The 21,444-nt window shown below is 37.7% G+C and overlaps 2 protein-coding genes across 2 annotated transcripts; one reads left to right on the forward strand and one right to left on the reverse strand.

Annotated features, from left to right (window-relative positions):
- The first annotated feature begins 1,228 nt into the window (after positions 1 to 1,228).
- LCA5L (Leber congenital amaurosis 5-like) lies at positions 1,229 to 14,921 on the forward strand. The gene is made up of 7 exons (XM_009699953.1): positions 1,229 to 1,394; positions 4,419 to 4,951; positions 6,444 to 6,581; positions 8,514 to 8,607; positions 12,221 to 12,330; positions 12,632 to 12,764; positions 14,386 to 14,921. The coding sequence occupies exons 1-7, from the start codon at positions 1,229 to 1,231 to the stop codon at positions 14,919 to 14,921; spliced, it is 1,710 nt and encodes a 569-aa protein (XP_009698255.1).
- A 3,360-nt stretch (positions 14,922 to 18,281) lies between these two features.
- On the reverse strand, positions 18,282 to 20,731 carry WRB (tryptophan rich basic protein; the record flags this gene model as incomplete). The annotated part of the gene is made up of 3 exons (XM_009699954.1): positions 18,282 to 18,355; positions 19,689 to 19,803; positions 20,664 to 20,731. Coding segments are annotated over 3 exons (257 nt in total), but the record flags the coding sequence as incomplete, so codon positions are not given.
- Between the last annotated feature and the right edge of the window lie 713 nt (positions 20,732 to 21,444).

Below are 21,444 nucleotides of genomic sequence, written 5' to 3' on the forward strand. Positions count from 1 at the left end.
CTATTGAGAAAAGAAAATTCCAGAGGAAGCAGCAATGTTACTTAGAACCTGATCAAACAAAATGAGATCATCATCTCATGAGAGAACCACATCTCTGACAACAACAGTGCATTATAGGTGATATTTTCCAAGTTATGTGGGTGCGTAGACATGGAGGTTAAGTGTCTTGCAGCATTTTCAAAAGCAAACAAATGTGTTAAGTACAGTTAGGCTGTGAAGAAATTGTTTTCATTAAAAAACCACTGACATTTTCCCTAATGTTTCTTCTGAAATTGTGCAGAGACACTTTTATTACATTGCGAGGTTTTATTTAGCAAGCTTTTTAGTTTTTACAAACAATTCTGATTTGAAAATCAATAAACAACATCCCAAAAGTTTAAGAAAACCTTTATTTCAGTCTCTAAAAGTCAGATACTCTGTTGTGCAGCTTCAGGTGCTGCTATATCCTCTACCTATAATGTTAATATAGCAGCTAAGACATTTTTTTCCTATTTTAATGCATAAGTTAATTTTGTGATCTGATTTTTTTATGTAATTATTGAAAAATATGACTATGATATTTTTATGACAGGAATGGAAAGCTAAAAATACTATAAAAACACAGTTAGAGATAGCCAGTTTCTAGAGACTTAAACAATTCTTTTTTTAATATTGTAAAGCACTTTGTAGGTATTGAGCGTAAATACAATTACACTTCTTTTAAATTACATTAATCATGGAGAAAATGTATACATTACAGGAAATAAACTATGGTATCTATTTCTATTGGAATGGTAGTACCTTGTAAATCTTTAGAAAATACATGCCAGTGTCATAGTAAACTCTGAAATAAAACCCGGAGTATTTCATATTGCAGTTCATACTGGAAAAAAGCTTGCCCACTTACTATTTGCTTACATTATTTACCACATGATTATTTTTAAAGGGTTAAAGAGTAATGACTGGGTTTTTTTAAGGGGAACGTAGTGTTTCTTAGCATCCTTTAATATAGTTGAGCACTAATATTGTTTATGTTAACTGTAAACAAGTCAATAACATTCTGCTTCCTGATAGGTTACAGAGGACAACTTTGAAGTCTTCTACCATTACACAGTGGTGAACTCAGATGATTGTTTCCTCCATATTTTAATGACAGAGGATATTAAGTCAGAACACGGCACAAAAAGCAGGGATACAAAGGATTCCCTAAAGCACAGAAGTATCAGAAGCAGCAGCTGTAGCAGAGGTCATGATCGCAGGTGATGCAGTAGAGATTACAGAAGTGAAAACCCTGCAGGCTTTGCCAGTGACTTGCTCTGAAACAGTTAGAAGCAGCAAACATTTTGAAATATCAGGAGCTGAAGAGAAGAAAACACAGGAAAAGGAAAAGAAGAAAAAGGAAAAGAAGGAAAAGAAGGGAAGGGAAAAGAAGGGAAGGGAAGAGTGCGTCTTCCCCCAAGATGATAAAAAAGGTACTGTGCTTTCTCGTAGCAGTAAAATGAGGCTCTCTTGAGAAATATAGCTGTCCCCTTTCTTTGGCATTTTTTCAGTAATTAGGAAGACAGGGGAATCAGTTTTTCAGTGAAGAAAAGTAATGAATGATGTTCCAGACACTAGGAAGGAGAGAGAAGTGAGATAGAGAGTCCCTGCTGTGTTACCCCGTAATACCCGATGATCCAAGAGGCAGGATAATCACCTGAGATGTGGGAGCACCTTTGCAATCCTTATTCCTCAGTTTTAATCTAAGGACTTGAAAATGGCTCCCCCACATATACTGCAGTTTCTGGTTTTGACCATGCATCACATGATGAGTCTGAAAAAGCCCTTCCTGAGGAAAGTCAGTCAAAAATTATATGTCTGCGCAAAAGTGTCTGTTTTGATCAAAAAAGCCATGTTTTGGCCAGCTTAGTCATGGTGTATCATGTAAAATTGTGCTTCAATGGAATGACCATATAGCACAAATATATTCCCTTTATGTAAAAGTTAACAGTGAAGAATCTTTTAATGTCTGCATGTTTTCATATCTAGACCCATACTTTCTTAAATCCCACCATGCCGTGTCAAAAAATGAGTGTAAAACCAATGACCCTTTTCCTACTGAGCTTCAAAATTTCATCTAGATCTACCAAATCTACAAGATGCAAATCAACCTAAAAAAAGAGAGCGGAACCACTGGTTCTCTCTTCTATTATATAAGTTATATGCTTAGCAAAAGAATCATTATTGGCTACTACCTGTGTTGGATGTTTTAAGTGGTTATTTTTGCTTGTTCATGGCTACTTGAAATGATCAGTTTCCCAGGAACACAATTATAACCTGCATTTTCACCCTGTATAGACATGTATAGATTTTACAGTATTTTTGTCAGCTTTTGCAGGTAGTTATTTTCCCATTTCTTTTACATCCTTTCATTCTATTCTGGCAAAACAAAATAGGAATGTAGTGGTTGTTCTCATTTTGCAAATATTTGTGTGTCAACATCTGTGGTCCTATTGTAGTCTTCCTGCAGTGGAATCCTATTACAGAGAACATGCAGGTGTGATACTTGCGTACCTTCCATTTGCTTTGGTTTTTACCTCTGGTGAGGTTTTTTTTTCACAGCATCTGTTAATTTTGCTCACTGCAGAAGGTCTTGAACATGTCTGACCTCAACTGACTGCTATCATTTATTTTCTCTTTACTTGAACCTCCGTGATAGTCCTTCTTAATCCATTTAAAACATATGTAAAAAAAATAACTTCCCTGCCCAAATCACAGTCTGTCCTCCTTTTGATTCCTAATCCCAGATTCTCTCTGTCCTTTCCTTTTGCTATCACCACATTGAATTTGATAGTCTGTTCTCCCCGTCCGGCTCTGTGAGCGTGGTCCTGCCAGCTTGCCCCTGCTTTCTCTCCTCCGGCAGCACGACTGTCAGAACAAACACCATCTAGTTTGTACCCTGAAACCGAGGAGTGGGTCAGGTATTTGAGGAATAAGAGCAAAGGACAGACAGAATGGTATAACCGACCCCCTTCGTACTTTCCTCTAACATGCTGCCTCGCGCCCCAGGCCCAGGGGTATCAGACCCAGGCCCGACTGTGGGCCCTGCCATGGAGAGAGCTGCAGCTGCAGGGAAGAGCCCTTTCCCCACTGGAGCTGCTGCCCCACACATCTCTCTTTTCCTAGATAACGCTCTTTCCGTAGCTTTCCACTGTTCTGGCTTAGGTCATGGAAGCAGCGAGGCCATGGCGTGGTGGTGCCCGAGGCAGCGTCCTGCTTTGCTTTTCCTACCACTGGTTTGCAATGGGTTGTTCTGGTTGGGGCCTGCTCCTGGAAGGAGTTTGTGTGCAGTACGCTCGTTGGAGTCAACAGAATTGCTTGAAAAGATCTGTCTTTTTCCTCTGGTGTTTTTTAGGTTAGGACCTTGCGTATTTTATCCATAAAATGTTATGTGATCTATAAATTATTATAATAAACTTCTAACAAAATAGTGCTTGAAATGTCATGAGAGCTATAGTGAAATTTAATATATGCCTGAAAAAGGGGAACACGCTCAAATTTACAGTCTTGACTATTTTCAAATTCTAATTATGTTTCAGGAAAGGAAAACGAGAGTAATTCACTCAGAATGCTGGCCATAAAGAAAGGCAAGTGACAGTAATACACTTTGGGTGCTAGCCTATAAAGATGTTTTTCAATTGCTGTACAGAAACAGCATACACGACGGCATAAATGTTCCATACTAATCAGCATGTAAGGTTTAAAAATGTAGTTCAGTTTAAAGCTGACTTGAAAATTCTAGAAAGCTGGTTATAAATCCTAGCTGCAGAGAAATGTAACCATGTGCTGTTGTGGTCACCTTGGGTTTTGAGTTCTTGCAGACCTGTAGATTATTATGTTGTGGTTTTTTCTATCACACTCCTACTCAAGGTGTAGGTCCTCCCTCTTGGGAATCTTTCTAGATAGGTTGAATTTGGTTCTTCAGTCCCCAGATCATGCCTACATTAGTGAACTGCATGATTTACAAAGAAAAAATATATTTCCATTGATACTGAAGTAATGTGTTAACATAAACATACTTTACTACGTTATTCCCAGAGTATTATTGCTGTTTGCCTCAGAAGGCACCGCCTGTGTAGTTACCCTTCTTAATGGAAAGTGAGCATGATGGCTGTTTCGAATGAAAACGGCTTCAGAGGAGGAAAGGAGGGAACCTTGTTCTCCTATAGACCTAATTAGCTCGCCCAGTGCAGCCACATAAATGCACACACAGAGATATAAAATCTTGAATGCTTTTATCTGTGAAATACTTGTACATTGGAGTCTTAATATAGATCTTGGGCATTTTGTCAAATATTCCTCTGTTAAGTAGCTTGGATGAGTAGTATATGAGCTTATGTAAGCAGTAGAGACATACAGTGATTTTGCTGTCTCAAATAATTGCTGTATATCAATGCCAGTTTACTTTGGTCTGAATGCAGGAGGAAAAAAATTGACAGCTGAGAAGATACCACGTGAGGATCCTTCATTTTTAAGCCTGCAGAGTAGTGTGACTTCCCAGGACACATATGCATTGGCTCAGCAAATAGGAGCAGCACTTTATGAAATTAAAGATCTGAAGAATGAAATATTTGAGTTACAACACAAATTAGAACAATCAAGCTCAGAAAACCACATTTTGAAACAGCTTCAGTGTCGACACTTGAAAGCAATTGGTAGATACAATAATTCAAAAAATAACTTGCCGCATCTTTTAGCAAGTCATGATAATGAGGTGAAATCTTTAAGGAAACTCCTGAGGGTGTCTCAGGAGAACGAGAAAAATACGTCCAGGAAGATCAGAACAGTTGAAGCAGAGCTGCTGAAAGCTAAAAATGCTTTGCAGACCTTACATATGCTTTCAGAAGACAAAACTCTTGCAGAGAAAGAGGAACTTGATCGTAGATTATCAGCCATTGCAGAAAAAACGGAAGTGAATGATAAGAGAATACAGGTAATATGTGCATACCATTGTATTTGTGGAACAATAATAGGATTCTGTGCAAGAATAGTGGAAAGTTTTTAGCTGCTTCTTGTCATGTTGATGATTCTGATACAGTCCTGTACCATTGTACATTCTTTTTAATCCAATGCTGTCCTGAGTGTAATGGCAGTAGTACCACCTTCCAGTGTTCTAAATTGGGCAGAAATGTATAAGTAGATTAAGTTTGGCAATAAAGAGCTTTTTAGGAATTAAGTCGTATGCCTTAACCCTGTTAGATCAGAAGCGTAGCATATAGCTGGAGAGCAATCTTCAGCAGAGTGTCTACTCTGTTCCCTGCCAGCAGCGTGGGGTACCCAGGCTTGCTTGAGCTGTCTCGCCACAATAGCATGGACCTTAATTTACCTGGGCAGAGCACAGGATTAGTCATACAGGGACAACACCAGGGTCCTGCTCATCTGCTTCCTTGGACAACCAAAGCTGGCTTGTCTGGAACTAGCACTGTTATTTTTACGTGGTGCTGGTGGGCAGTATGGACATACCTGCATCTTAGTTCACTAATTACTGTCACTCACCGTGGTCGGCTGTAGGGTGGCTGCTGAATTAGGCAGTAATCAGGCGTCCCAGATTTTAGGGTTGGTTCTAGTGTTGGTTTATTATGCAACTGTAGTAAAAGCCTGGTGGGAGTTTAAGAGGAGATATTTCAGCTCCTTTTAATATCTCATGCTTCTTTACTCCTATTGAACCTTTCACAAAAAGGTCGGAATACAGTTTTTAATACGAAACTGGAAGAGTGAAATTTCCATTGTCCTCCAGGAATTAATTTCTATTTTCTATAGGACATATTATGCATAGAATTAAATAAAGAGCCAGGTAATCTTAGAGGCATTTCACCGTCTAAACAGCTAGGTCTGAAGTACATTTGTTACATGAAAGAAAATGAAAATATAAACAGCTGAATTCAGACTCTCTTTTGAAAACTTTCTATTTACAGAAGTCCTAATGAGAAGCTATATTTCTATGAGATGCAGGGTTGGGTGTCCAGCTTACAGTCTTAGTAACTGTAATTTCAGTGCATGACACTGGGTTCTGATGATAAAGTACTCAATAAATTACCTGGTTTTCATTTACACTAAGCTTCCTTATGCTGCCACATAGATAGATCTCAGTGTGAACAGAAATGTTGTCTTAATATTTCTCAAAGATGATTGTATTCATTAAGCCATCAGAAAGGTAATGTACAACCTTATTTTTTATGTTTGAATGCCAAATATACTTTTTTTTGTTTAGTGAAATTAGGTTTTAAATCAGTTTTTGCTCATTTTTAAAGTAATTTTTCAGGTACTTTATTATAATTTCATGCATTGTTTACAATAGAATATAATTATTAGAAGCTTACTCTTCATTATATTAACATGCTTATTGTCTAAATCTGGTAAGAACTGGAATTTTTCAACAGTCATACTGAGTACATCCATATGGTAAAATATGTAATTTTTTTAAGAGCCTAGAACAGCAGCTGAAGTTGAACAGTATCATCTTTAGTCGTCAGCTGGCAATTGAGAACAAAAAAGCTGTGGAAGTTGGGATAATTACAAAGAACATGAACACAGAAATTAGGTGTCTTCACCAACTAATTAAGGTAATCAGGATTTTAAACAGGTTTCTGTTCCTACAAAAAAATTCAAGTATTTAATGTTACCTATTCCTTTTGCCTCTTTTATATTGTTTAAAATGTAATTTTTGTTTCCTGGTTGAGTCTATAATCTACCAAAAAAGGTGAAAATATCAAATTATGAAGTTTTTGTAGGGTCTGTTTGTCAAAAGGTCAAAGTAGTTCAATAACTAATCGAAAGAGAGATTAATGCATCACCATTTGAACAAATAATCCACGCCAACTTGTTACCATTTTGATAGATCCAGGTCAATATATTCTTCTACTAACTTTAAATGAGCTCCCTTACAGAAACACTTTTGAATCAAAATGAGACAGATATTACAATCCGCAAAACTAGAGTTCAACAAAAAGACTTACGTAAACGTTTCAATAGTTTGTTTCAATTCCAGCTTGGTTTTTAGACAAATATTTTTGGGAGAAATATGTCCAGTGCAACACTTACTGCAACGCTTGTACACCAACGTACAGGAAAACCTAAAAGTAACACTAAATAGAAATAGAAACAAAACTGCCATGAATGGTATGTCATATGAGTTGTAAACGAGAAAGACAGTACATGTTCCAGAAAACATTTAAACCCTTGTGTGTTTTTGATAATTTGAACTGTGTTTGTAACACCGTTGAAATATACCTTTTTTATTTCAGTGTAAAGTGACCGATCCATCGGTTGACCCCGCTAGGGAGCTTTCTCTTTCTAAATGGACTCAAACGTCTGTGAAAGATGTTGTTATGAGGAGTTTTCCCAGACATTGTAAAGGACAGAACAGGCAACTCCTGAGGATTCATGGAGATTTGCATTTCTGTACAGGGGCATTGTTTGTCCCTCTTACCTGTGTATCAGGTGCAGAAACTTTTCTCCTGGTATTTGGCAGCAGCCAGGCTGCCCAGTTGCAAAAGCCCAGTGAGCTGTTGGGAAAGGGAAAAAGTGCGGTGCTCTTCCCGGGCCCAGTATCAAAGTGTCCCCAAGAGCACTTGCAGGCTTATTTCCCTGCCAGGGTCAGATCTCCTCCTGTATGTGCAGATCTGGGAGACGGGAGTAATTATATTCCCAGGAACACTGATGTAAAACTGTTTCAAAATGCAAATTATTCTAAAGTGCAGCCCTCACCTTAATGCTTCTCTAAAATCGTTCTGTTTCATGGGGTTTCCACAGTTTTCTATGTGTGACCAGTTCTCTTAGTTGTATTTAGGTTCACAAAACCTTCTGTTGTTTTACCACAAAGCCAGACGTGCTTATTAACCCTATTTCTGTGCCAGAACAGAGTTTATTCTTACACATTCATAGTTTGGCTCATTCAGACCGCTCAAGGTATTCAGACACACTTTCAGGACAACCTTTATCTCCAAGGTAAATGTAGCTCCTATCTTTCACACTAAAAACGGAGGGTGTTACTGAAGTCTCTCTTCCGCCTGTAAGACAGATTTCAGTAAGGAAAGAGGAGTCTTGATAAATAAATTTAAAAAGTGTGCCTCCAAAGTTTATGTCATCTTCCAAGCAATAGGTTGTAAAACAGAACTGAGCACGTAGTAACCAAGGGCACTGAGTAGATAATTTTTTTAAAAAAAGGAAGTAAAGCCAAAAATTACTTAGTCTGAAAAAAATAACTAAGAACAAAAATGAAAAAATCGGTAGAGAAGACTTCATCTTCTGAACATTGTGTTATGAAAAAGATGATGTAGGTATACAGATGTGTTCTTAGCCTTACAAAGGGAGGATTTTGGTTTGGCTCATGAAGGAAAATGACAGATTCCTATTTATATAAATGGCAAAGTCACCTCATGGCCTGGCACAAAGCAAAATCACTGACAGTTTTCTCCCAACACCAGAAAATTAAGCTGGTAAAAAGTAATTCTTAAGGCCTATTAGAAGTTTAATAGCGTTTATTTGCTTCTCAGGAAAAGGATCGGCAACTTTATATACAAAATACCTATGCGAACTGGATGCGTAAAAACCCAAAAGACAAATGTGACTCAGTACCTCATGAAAAAAGTACGTGTATATTCATTTTCCTTTTTTCTTTAGTTATGTGAAACGTACATTGTTTTATAACTGGGACGTATATTCCAAAATAAAAGCCAATATAGTACTTTTATATGGGCTAAAAACATTCTGTCACATGTAATTGAAAGGGAAGTGCTTAGTTTTTGCTCATGTATTTTATGAATACAAATACGTAACCTGTTTTTAATATTTAACCCAATTTTCATCATGAATAGCATTTAGCATACATGGTTTTAGTATACTAACAGTGACACTGAAGTAGTGCTGCTATTTCAAGTGTCTGTTTGCATCAAGAGCTGTTCGCCTGTTTGGTTTTTAGTAAGGTAAAACTATCAGTCCACACAGCTTTTGCAGACTAATTTTTGTTCAGGCTGTTCCCTTTGACTTGGCCTGGAGAATCGGTCACCCCAGACCTAGAATTCCCACAGTGTGGCTCACTAACTCAAAGCACCTCACGAACGACCCTCCTGCAGCAAGTTCCTAGTTTTAGTACAGACTTTCAAAGTGCTTTTATATGAGCAAAAATAATTAATTTATTTGAGCGTTTAAAAACTGTTTTCTCATCTTGAAAATCCTTAGACCCTCTAACTTACAAATAGCAGAGATGCTTCAGTGTCCATTATTGAAGTTCCTGCAACTTGCATTTTGTTGGGGTGAAAGGAGAGGAAGAATTTTCAGATACAAGGATTAGGAAGTTTAAAGGCCAGTATGACGAGCATACTGTCAGCTTATTTGGGAGAAGGGAATGTTTATCCTTGGTAGTCCTTTGTTTTTTAGCATAAGTAAATTTAAATGGGCAACCAGAGATCGTAATAACCCAGTTATTGCATATCCTCTCAATTAATTCTATCCACAGAATTGATGTTATTTAGAATGATACCGGAGAATGCTAGAAAAGAACAATAGAAAGTTAATTGTATCAAGGAAGAAAGAGCTCTTTAGTGAAGAGTATTTCTTTCGCATGGATGCTCAGACAGATATTGGCGAGAAATATCTATATTAGATGCAATCTTGTCTATCAAACATTCCAAGAGCAGCTACCTTGTGTGGGATTCAACTGCCTAATTATAGGCATCCAGTGCCATTTGAGATGTCCTAGCACATTCTGCCTGGCCCTGTACTTGTTGTTCCAGAAGGACACGGGCATCCTGTCAGTCCTGTGTAATATCGGCCAGCCTTATGTGGATACCTTTAATGCTTGAGGGCATCTCAAATAGCATGAGGCGCCTGCGTTCAGGCAAGTGGATCCCACCCCTTGAACTGAGGGAGCAGCAGCTAAAACCAATTACAAAACATACAAGCCAAGACCTGTTAGGTCGCCCATGTGCTCACTGTATTCATCAGGGGCAAAAATGTTGAAGACGACAGTTTTCGTGAAGCACTTACAGATTTCTGATTGTCATATGATTTAGATGTAGTATCTGAATTTACTAATAAATGTGTTTTATACAGAAACTAATAAACAGATTTCACGTACTTTCCCCACATTGAAAGTAATATTTTGCCTCCTACTCAGGATCATAAACATCCTGTCAGTATCTTAAAGGAGAGCTTTCTGCACAAAAAACTTACAGCCTTAATTTTGGATAATGATCTGAACATTGACTTCCCTGGGTTAAGCACCTCTTTAAAATACTGGTCAGATATTCCTGCTCCTAAACTGAAGGAGGAATTGGAACTTTCTTCATATGGGTACAGAAGAGCACTTAAAATTGACATGGTAGCAAGCATATCTGCTGGAAATACCGCACATGCCCACAGAATTCTTCAAATTATGGTTATCAGTACAAAGTCTTAATCATAGTCAGTTGCTTATTTCTTTCCTCTTCATTGCCTTTGCAAATCCATTACTCTGCCTTAACTACAAGTGAACTACAGGGAAAAGGTTGGTAATTCAAGTCGCAAAATTAAGGAACACAAATTCCTGCTTCTCATTCCAAGTCAGACACGTTTTTTCTATGACGCTCTGAATTGCAGTTTTAGTTACGTCACATAACTGTGGGTTTTTAAAAATTTTACTCACATATGGACTTGTACAATATTGTTTAAATTACAGAACTTACATCACTGATTACTATTGAAGTTCTTCTTTTCTTTAAGCAAAATAATGGAGCTTAGTTGGAGAGAGACCAGATATTTTGTAATGAAAATGTTCCAAGCAAAGTTGTCTGTTCTTTTGGTATTTTTGGCCAAGAAAGGTTTCATTCTCTGCCAGTTAAAGGAAACAGATGATTTAGAAATCTAGAACTGGAATTCCTGACAATTGTTTTTCCTTTTCACTATTGACTTGAATTTTCCCACAACAGACTTAGGAAGAACTATTTCCTCAAGTAATTATTTTCTCTTCTGCATTTGCAAAAATGTTTACCCAGCAGGAAAGAAAGAAAGAAATGTGGGGCTGCATTTTGTAACACTCTTGATAAATAGCTGAAGGTAGGCTTGCTTAGGTTATCAGGAAGCTCTATGAAGATAAATAAAATTAATTTATTGAGTGAAGCCATTAATTTCATGAGCTCTTCATGAGAGCAAAGTTTGCTGGGTTGTGGGAAGGTCACACCAGCTCACCTAGAGGTACAGCTCCCTCTAGTTCTGAGTTTGAGGAACACTCCGCTGATTCCTGATGAAAAAGCTGCTGAAGTAACTATTTGCTGGTTGCCTTTGAAAAGGGAAAACTAATTCCACATCTCCACATCCACATCCAAAACTCCACATCATCAGAGCCATTCCTTCAAGAGTAATCCTCAAAGTGGTTATCAACATCCTACTTACCACCAAACTGCAAACATTTGAAAATCACCGTTTTTATGGAGAATCTTCCTCTGATTTCAGAGATCAAAACTGGGAATAACGTTGAATGTTGATGTAGGTAAGATCACATTTTTGCTGCTGTGCTAGCGACTTTCTCAGCTACTGTACTCGTATCAAAACTGTTCTAAAAACAGAATAAGAGAACAATATACTCACCTTCCCCATCCCATCTCCATTCAGCTATTTCTTTAAATGTTTCATTCAATCACTCCCTTGGAATCTCTTTTCAAAGACCGTAGATATTTCAAAGAGTGTTAAGCATTTCCTCTGAAGAGTTTGGTTCCATAAAGCCTTACATAAGTGCTTAGCTTTCAGAAAGGTGAGTAACCAAATCAGAAGGCATAAAAGCAAGCATGTTTATTATACTCTGTAATAGCTGAATTTAGGAACCTGAAAGCTAAGGCCTCATACCAGACCTCTTAAATTTACGTTAGAATGTTACCACACAAATTAAGCCCATGCGGGCTCTATGGTATAGACATATTTGTCTGACTGCATATTCTGTCTGAACAGGACTTTGTAGATCTAAAACTTAAGTATATTTATGATATACTGATGTACGGATGAAAATGCTCAGAAGTCCAGGTGGCTATGTTTGTGTTCCGGTTTCAGCATTTATAGATGGGGCAGAACAAAGCATTTCTTTATTAAAGGGCATTAAACATGTTGCAAAAAAATGTTTAAATCCTAGGCCACATATTAGTATTCTCAGTCATCAAAGATATCTTTTGTTTATACCAACAATATAATTCCAGAAAGTACTGTATTACTAACGGTTGTCCTTTTTCAATAGGTCTTGGTATAAACAGATCAGTACCAGTAGAGAAACAGAGATTTCCATTACCACTGCTGGCACAGTACCAAACTCAGAAAACTGCAAAAAGTCTGATTCAGCTAAAAAAGGTATGAAAGATCGGGATCCAAGCTCTTGTTTAAACTCTCAGCTAAGCTGTATGTTATTCCCTAAGTTTCAGTAACATGCCTGAAAAGCCTGATCCGTCATCTTAACTTTCTGGGATGTGGATTTTGTGTGAATGTAATTAAATTACAGAAAATATGTAGGAAAATCATTGTGATACAAAATAAGAATATAATAGTAATAGAAATTAGTAATAATTTTATAAGTATTGCACTGACTGTGTACCTTGAAAAGTCACTAAACAAGTATTCCCTCATTATTTTTACCTTTAATTGCCAATTACAGGAGAAAAAGTCTTCAGAAGTTAAGAATCAAAAAGCTAAAGCAAATGAAGCATCCACAGATGCCCAATGTAGAACAGAAGAGCAATCAACCAAGCAAATACCAAATCCAGAACCTTGTAACAGAAGACATAGAGGTATATTTTAACCTTTTTCTCAGAAACTCATTTGATCTTTTCAAAAGTTGAGTGAACCGATGGTATTGGTAATTAACGTGGGGCTGACAGCCATTAGCCGGCACCTGACTGACAGGACCTAGTTCGACAAAATAACCTATTAAGAGTTGCTGAAACCCGGCTGCTGGTGGTATAAGGCATCCTCACACTGCTGTGCTTCTCAAAGCAGTTCCTGGTCGTGTTGGTAAAAAGTCAGTGCTTCATCTGTAAAAGTATACGGTAGTTAGTAGTTTGTTAACTTTACACTAATCAAATACTCATCTCAAATTGTTGGTTCTGAATCTTCATCATAGCTGATGTCAATGTGTATTTCTGGCTCAGGATCTGTTGCTGAGAAAGGAAAAGGACTTCTTGAAGGGCTGGGAGTATCTCCTCATTATATGTTAATCTCAGCCATTGACCGTGTTCTCATATAAAAGCTATATGCAAGGGACTCCTCTGTAAACACCTTTATTTTGAAGAAATCCTACAGAACAGAAGAAAAAAGGAGCCTGTGCATCTATTCCTTTATCTGAGTTTTTCTTTCTAAAAATATTAATGTTATTTTCGTTATAGTAAGGCCTGTAGAAAGAACCAAGGTCTGAATGCCACTGTGCTAAATACTTCACAAATGGTAGGAGATATTACGTGACCTAAGGGTCACACATTTACGAAGGTGAAACAGGTTGTTGAGGTCTCTGACTAGATCCGTAACAGAGCTAGTAGTCTCGAATGCGTTAACTCCTGTGTTTTGTACTCTGCCTTTTCAGCCTGCAGTCTTTCCAGACCCCACCGGATAACCAAAGTCATCATTTGTCTTTGAAATCCCCTTTTAAAATTGTCAGAAAACACAGGTCTTCTGATTCTGCCTGTGAATCTCTCTTCTCTGCCTGTCAGTCTCTCTTCCAACTTTCTCTCACTCCTGACATTAGACTAACTTACTGAAGTCTTACTTGGCTATTTTAGTTACTGCAACTTCATGCTTCTCCTTTACGCTTGGACTCTACCTCATTTTGGAGGTACTCTTCGAGTCTCTCCAAAGTACAGAACCTTTTACAATTTGTCCCCTGCAGCAGACAAATGTCTTTACTGTAGGCATTCGGTACACCCGTACCTTTTTCTGCTAAAAAGTGAAGCCAACTCATTTACAGGTTGGAGAGTTGCAGTATATTCTGCTCCATGCAACAAGCAACTGTGTTGTCAGTTAAGGGAAAGAAAATCATTCATATATTTAAGTTCCATTTACAAGCAAGAAAATTACAATTAGAGTTCAGATCTCAAGTGGTTTCTCTGTTGCGTTGTACATGACTTTTCTGGCTTTATATTTAGCCATTACTGATTATATTTGCATGCTAATTTATTTAATGGAGTTAAAAATAATTAAAAAGGTAAAAATATTTACCTGGATTCACTGGCACAATGATCTTGTTTAAATCTTGCCCCATCCTGTTGTATCAGTAAATAGCATTGTCATAACCCATCAATAACAAGAACTTAACCAATGAAATAAGGAAGTGAAACTTGCTGTCATTAATGCTTCATGAGTCTTTATGGCCCTAGGCAATTTAAGAACATTCCTAAAACCCACAATATTTCATTTTAGAGTATTTAAGGAAGGGCAGACAACCGATAGAAGAACACGTTTATTTGGAATTTATGGAAGAAAAACTAAAAGAGTCAGACTTGCTTAAACGGAAGGTGAAAAAACTGATGAAAACTGAACAAACTTCTCTAAGTGATGGTGTAAAAGAGAACAATCAAGAGGAAGATGCAGTGGAAGACTATGAAAAAGAAGAAAAAAAGCCAGATGAGCAGCTAAGGAACAGTGAGAAGGCTGGGAGTAAATGTGTAACTCCAGATCCAAGACAGAAAACTATTAAGCTGCAAAAAAAAGACATATTCTCAGAAGCCACTGAGAATTTGCATCACAGGCCTCTTACATCAGGTACAAAACCAAAAAAAGGCAGCCTTTGCAACGGCAGACATGCAGGTCAGGACTGCAGTAAAACAGCTGAATCCAAAGTGGAAAATTCCTTTGGGCCATATGAACCATCTTTTGGTAAAGTTCCCAAAACAAGGCAGGAGGAGAGTTCTGAAGCGGAAGGCTGCACTCAAACGACATTTGGTGAAATCTGTTAATGAAAGACCGCGTCGGACCAGGCTATGTTTGGAGAGACAACCATTCCCGTTCTGACATGAGAGTAATGAAGAAAGAGAAAGGAAAGTATGGAGGGTTACACAAGCCAAATTTCAAACCACCCCTCCTAGTTCATAACGTAAAGCATCTGACACTAATGAAGTTGTTATAAGTAACCTCTTGAGAATACACAAACTGATTATTGTATTTTATATTTAGTTAACTTATAACTTATCTTTACTCTAGAAATACGGATAATTTAAGATATTTTTTAAAAAATGTTTTTACCTTTATTAAATGCATATTCAACCTTACAAGTACTGACCATTTCTTGCAATGATTTTTCCAAAACAAGAGTTGAATCAGTTGTCACAAAGGAACATTCTTCCCTCCTTGGTCCGTGTGCCTGCATGTGCACGCATATGCGTCTTACTAGGAGTGCCTTAACAATTACGACATTTCTACCTGTTAGCAGGTGTCCAAGTTAGTCTTTGTTTTGTAATTTCCAGTTTTTTGCATCCTCTCCGCAGTGTGAGTTTTGAAGCTGATTGATTATTTGTTAGCTAGCTGAAGTGAGCAGTCTGCTTTCCTAAGGCTCATTATTGGGTTAGTACCAACAATGCAATAAAACAATTTTTTATTTTCTTCACTCCTGAAACAGCTTCTAGAATTCACACATAATAAAAGTAATTTGCTATTACATTGTTTTCACTAGCATTATAAAGCTCTAAAGCTTCATTCTTTTCCACTGTTAGAACTTATCAAAGCAGTTTGCCTGGTAACTTCCACAGCTGACATCCAAAGATGAATGTGCAAGAGTAAACTATTGTTTCGGAGAAGTCAGGCATACCCGGTTCTCCAAAAGCCTTTAAAAATCCTGCGTTTAAGGTTACATAAGCGAGGGTAGGAGGATTATGTTTTGTTCTTCATAGTAATTCACGAAACGCTTGCTAAAATGATGTGAAGTTAGGGAAAATTATGTGTATTCTATTAATTTTAAAAGGCAGTAGGACTTAAAAAAAAGTTCAAAACATTACACTGCAAAAGCTTTTAAAGGTGGTTGAGGCATTTAGATCTGAACCTCCTTGCAGGATATTTCTTTTCAAAATTTCAAAGCTTTTTCTGAAGGTAGTGCTTAAGCTGTACAGTGGGCAGGCTTCTTTTCAAAATTTCAAAGGTTTTTCTGGAGGTAGTGCTTAAGCTGTACAGTGGGCAGGTTTGAAAGCATGACTTCATGCCGTCAGAGAAGGTGTTTCTGCTCCGCAATGCCTTTACCCTTCTCCCAAAGCCAAGAGCAAACACCCAGACCTAACCCCGCGCTCCTGCTTGTACTGACTGGCGACCAAAAGCCTCTTTGCCCTTGCTCGCCCCAGTGTTTGACTGGAGCAGCCAACAAACCGCGGGTCTAATGACCCCACGCTAAGGGTGGATAAACAGCAAACGCCACCGTGAAGATTTGAAATGATGACTTCACTGTGCTAAACTTCCTAACAAGGTAAGTAGAAATATCATTAGCTACATCTTTAGATTCAGAAGTATGTCAATGACATAGTTAAATAATGTCCCAAATACTTAAAAAAAAATTACAAATAAATTAGTCCCATCGATTCCAACAGTATCTCCGTATGCAAGAACATGGGGGGGGGTGTTGGGTTGGGTTGGTTTTTTTTGGGGGGGAGAACAGCAATAGACTTTGAAAAATGGCTTAGAAAACTTGAGATGGGTTGACAAGCTTTATTTCATTAATAAAACCACAATTACACATAACAGTCAATCACAACATTTTTTTTCTTGATATTTAATACATCCATTTTCATGTTGGCTAAATGTAATCCGTAATATCAAACCGATTTGTTTTTAAATTAACCTTTTTTAAAAAAAAAAAAACATTTCATGCATATGTACACACAATGTATCCTGACCTCTTGAACTGCTTTCTAAATGCAGCGCTAATTACGGAGGGACGTGCACCCCTTCCTGCCCGCAGGAAAGCAAAGGACCTGAAATTACACAACAGCCGCATTCCACTGTACGGAGCAGGAAGCTGACCCAGCCTCACCAAAGCCCAGCTGACGAGGGGAAGGTTTCCCCTCCAGCTTTGTTCAGGCTCATGTCAAAAAAGAAAAAAGAAAAAAAGAAAAAAAGAGGTACGGAACAAGAACTTTATCAACCCACCCGTTTCTCTGATAGGGCAGCAAGGACAGGGTTGCAGATCACTGCAGCATGGAAGGTAACGTAACTTTGTCACTATGCTACAGGCACAGTACTAGGAAGAATTCTGTCCTCCTTTAAATTCAAATCTTGTGGCCGTTTCCTGTACCTAAATACACCAAGGATTTACTCCAAAACAGAAAATTGTTTTTCCTCCTCCTCATGCTTGCTACAATTTGGTTACTACTTTAGACATTTAAATCACTAATTTGCCTTTTTACATTTACCTAGCCGGTTCGGGCTATCCTGGACTGTCTTTAGGGTACACTAAAGTCCTCAGAAATGTCATCTGCTGAAGGAACAGCACTGTCTCCTACCTTCTCTTTATTAACCAGGAGCTGGAGAAGATTGGCCAGAGCTTTCCTCCCAAAACGTGGAAGGAAATAGTGTCAGTGATCCTCACTCAGTTTGGGAAGCAGAAAAAATGTCAAGGAAGGAAAGGTCAGTTATCAATACAAGTAGGAAAAAATGCAACTGTCCCAATAAATTTTAAGTCAGGGAGGAAAAAGTACCCCACCATCCATGTATTTGGCAACTGAGTGAGTCTCTTAAGAGATAAAAAGTTGATTCTGTGTATATATCAAGAATGCATTTTCTAAGCCAGCCCAAGAATACACCAATTCTAGTGTAAAAAAATAACAAGGAGGAAACTAATTCTGTTTTACCCTAAGCCAACCAAACCACCTACCTCTATCCCCTAGTACCACTTGTCACCAAATATAATCCCACCTTTGGGTGAAACTACCATATGATTCAGCAAAGAAACAGCAAAGCTCCCAAATGAATTCCGAATGCCGGTGCATTTCCAACTTAAAAATACAAATCCAACACTTTCAGAGTTTGGTGAATATATGTCACGACAAAGTCTTACAGTTCTGCCATGAATCAGTGTTCATACTTGTCAAAACAGACACAAAGTGAGGTTCTATAACGGTGGTATTTGAAAACTGACCACCAAACTGAAAAACAAACTAAGGAAAGACAAAATAAATCAAAAGGAATAGTGACTCATATCCAAATGAAGTAACAAAGATTATCTCAGACCTAGTCTCATGAATGACAACAGTTCTTTTTTTTTTTTTTTATTTTATTCATTTAAAACAGTGACAATGGAAATGTAGTTGAGGACTCCATGGATTACTGGGATTCCTTCAGCTGAAAGGGTGTAGCATGATAGCTACAACTTTATTACAAACCACAAGCCAACATGTAATTCCAACACCACCTGAAAGAGAGAGAAAACACGATTTAAGTCATCACGTTAATAACGCTGAAGCACACACGTGTCTGAAAACAACTTTGGAAGTGTAAAAAATGAAACTTAAGGAGTTATGAGGTGAACAGGAACAAAACATCTTTCTTTTTGTACACAAATGTCTCTCTGCAAGGAATGGCAGCTAATCCATGCTGGTCCTGAGAAAACCTGAAGATTTTCTGGGGAAAAGAGTACCAAATAACATCAGTATGAGCTGAAGTGTGGTATATACATACAACCTGATGGCTACAAACATTTGCTACGTACCTAACAGAAAATGTCTAAGGTGCTGAAGTTAAAGGCTTGGCAAGTAACAGAATACTTTGCTAGAACCTAAATTCAAGATTCGAGCAAGGTAAAAACTAAATTTCCTCCAAAATGTAAATCCCCGACCCTGCACAGAAGCAGACTCTTCTCTTGTCCAGCAAGCATGCTGGATACAAATCATTCTCTAGACAGCTATTAAAGATACAACAACATACAATTCCGAAAAAGTATTTTGGAATTCCTTCTAAGGCAGTTAGGACTTGCAAGCCTAATATGAAGATTCACCAGCAGCATTTTAGCTTGAAGGTAAATTTCCACACTACATTGTCCTCTTTCGGCCTACTTATCCCGTTAGTATCAAGCCAGCACACTTTTCACTCTGAAACAGGTGTCTACAACCTGTGATACCATTCTGATCATTAATTCGTTAAAACTGCCCAAAAGAGAAGGATTTAAGTAGGTAAAAATGCAACAGAAGTGCGATGGGAAAAAGGCTGGGAACAGACAAGACAAAATGCCAAGAGAGAGCATACTTCATCGCTCTGGAGTTACACTACTATGAAACACCAGCAATTTATAAGAAACACATGTAAGCGATACAGACCTATGAAGTATTTGCCTGTTTTTAAATCCAATTCTAGTATTTCAGTGGTGTCCTTAATGTAAAAATATTTCTAATTTGAAATCTTCTCCAGACTCTATTCCATATAAAGATAAAGCTGCTCTGTTTGCTAAGAAATAAAAATGACAAACAGCCTGTTTCGTTGCCAGTTAAATGAAAAAGAATTGAATATAAGCTGCTCTGTTTCAGAAGAAATAAAAATGACAAACAGCCTGTTTTGTTGCCAGTTAAATGAAAAAGAATTGAATACATAGGAAACAGCTAACCAAGTGTTTGAAACTCCTCCCTGCATTAAGGGAGTTAGAAGAAACGTACAGAAGCGGTGCTTTTAATCTGTGTATGCTCTTCGTCACTACATTGTTAGCATCCGCATGGCCTTGGGAAATGTGTTTTTTTCCAATGTGCAGTCCTTACCTGCCACCCCCGTAGGAAAGGCCACCAAGCGCTCCAACGGAGCAAGCCATTTGCTTGGAAGCACTGTGACTGGCTCAGAATAGTACTTCCAGATCAGAGAGACCATCAAGGCAGCCTAGAATTGAGATTTTTATTAGCTTGGATAATAATACACATCAAAGTACATTTCCACCGCTATTCTGAAACAGTAAATAGCAAATTGTAATTAAAGGGAATAGTTTCTTTGTTATATTACATTGTTCTTAAGCAAGTTCAAAATATTTTTAAACTCAGCATGACCTTAAATTTATAACAATACTCAAAGGTAGCAGTGAGACATTGGAAAATCCTGCTTGCTTTGAGACCCTGGTTCCAATCTAGCGTAGACAAACATAGTAATAGTAATTGTTAAATTCTGATGACTGCTTTTAGCCGTAATCCTTGCCTGCTAGGAATCCAACTGGCTTTAACATTACCCTAAGGACATCTTCACGTTGACCACTATCATCCTTAGTAGCAGATAATTCTTTGGCATCAAGTCTGAACTACAGAGACAATCTGATGAGGCACCGTGGGGAAATGTGTGGCAGCTGTAAGTGGAGATTTGCATCCTCAGCAAAAGCATATTTTGTTTTCAAAAACATAAGTAACATATATTTGCATGTATCGGAACTTTCCTGGATCCAGTGCCATATAAAAATGAAAAAAAACCCCAGTGATTAAAGAGCTAAGACAAACTCCTATCTTGTCATCTCAAAACCAGAAACACAGAGCTAAAATGAAACTCAAAACTCTTTCCATCTACAACTACCAGACCTTATCAGCAACATCGCTCCCTTCTATTTCAAGAAACGCTTCCAAGTTTGGCATGCACCATGCCATTGGAATGTCAAACACCTGTGTGACTAACCATCAGCCTATAAATGCAGGAGAGAATTGTAACACTACTGAGGATTTGGTTTAGTAATTTGTATTCATAATAAAATATTTACTTACTTGTAAGACGTAGAATACAATATTTATAACCCACTTTATTTTGGCTAATTGGGCAGTTCGTGCTTTCACTGTTAAAAGAAAAAAAAATTACTCTGCATTATTTATCATAATGAATTATACTTACATAAAACTAGTAATTTATTAATATTTCACTCTTCAAATCGGGACTTTACATTGTTTAAAAATCTCTTCTCAAATGACTCATAGCTATACTGAAAGTACCCTTCTGCAAGAAAGTGCTAGGTTCATATCACACCGTAGTTTCTTACTAATGCTACTATGAAAAGTTGCAAAACACTGATATCCTCAACCGAGAAATGTCACATGTAATCAAGAACACTATTCTCAAATGAGAACGATCACTGTGGTTACTAATTTAAGAACCTGCTTTAGAGGAAGCATGAAGTAAATTTTTCCCTTTCTTAAAAGGGGAGAATGATGGCTTTAGCAGATGCACTTTTTGCCTTATTTCAGTCAGGAACACAGTTAAGACTGTTGCTTCACTGAAGGAATCTTGGTCAGGTTCAGTATTAAACCCCTTCATGCCTGTTACAGTACCTCAGACCAATATAAAGAGGCCCAGTGAAGACAGCACATCTTCATACGTAACGGTGGCCTAAAGTTTTCTAAAACAACGTTGTTGGTTGCCAAGTAAACTACTCAAATGTAGTTTAGTTGAAATTACTAGGTTAAGAATTATACTACTGAAAGCAATCCAAAGCTGCTAGTTGTAAATATTGTCCTTTCTCTAAGCAAGGAGCCTATAAACATCATAGAATCA

This window comes from Cariama cristata, unplaced genomic scaffold (assembly GCF_000690535.1).
Source record: "Cariama cristata isolate BGI_N322 unplaced genomic scaffold, ASM69053v1 scaffold11915, whole genome shotgun sequence".
NCBI lineage: Eukaryota > Metazoa > Chordata > Aves > Cariamiformes > Cariamidae > Cariama > Cariama cristata.

Bases quoted from the DNA above. Each gene is read 5' to 3' on its own strand.
- LCA5L (XM_009699953.1), top strand. From the start codon at position 1,229: ATGATCGCAGGTGATGCAGTAGAGATTACAGAAGTGAAAACCCTGCAG. The intron at 4,952-6,443 runs GTAATATGTGCA...AATTTTTTTAAG, and splicing joins TGAATGATAAGAGAATACAG to AGCCTAGAACAGCAGCTGAA. The intron at 6,582-8,513 runs GTAATCAGGATT...TTTGCTTCTCAG, and splicing joins GTCTTCACCAACTAATTAAG to GAAAAGGATCGGCAACTTTA.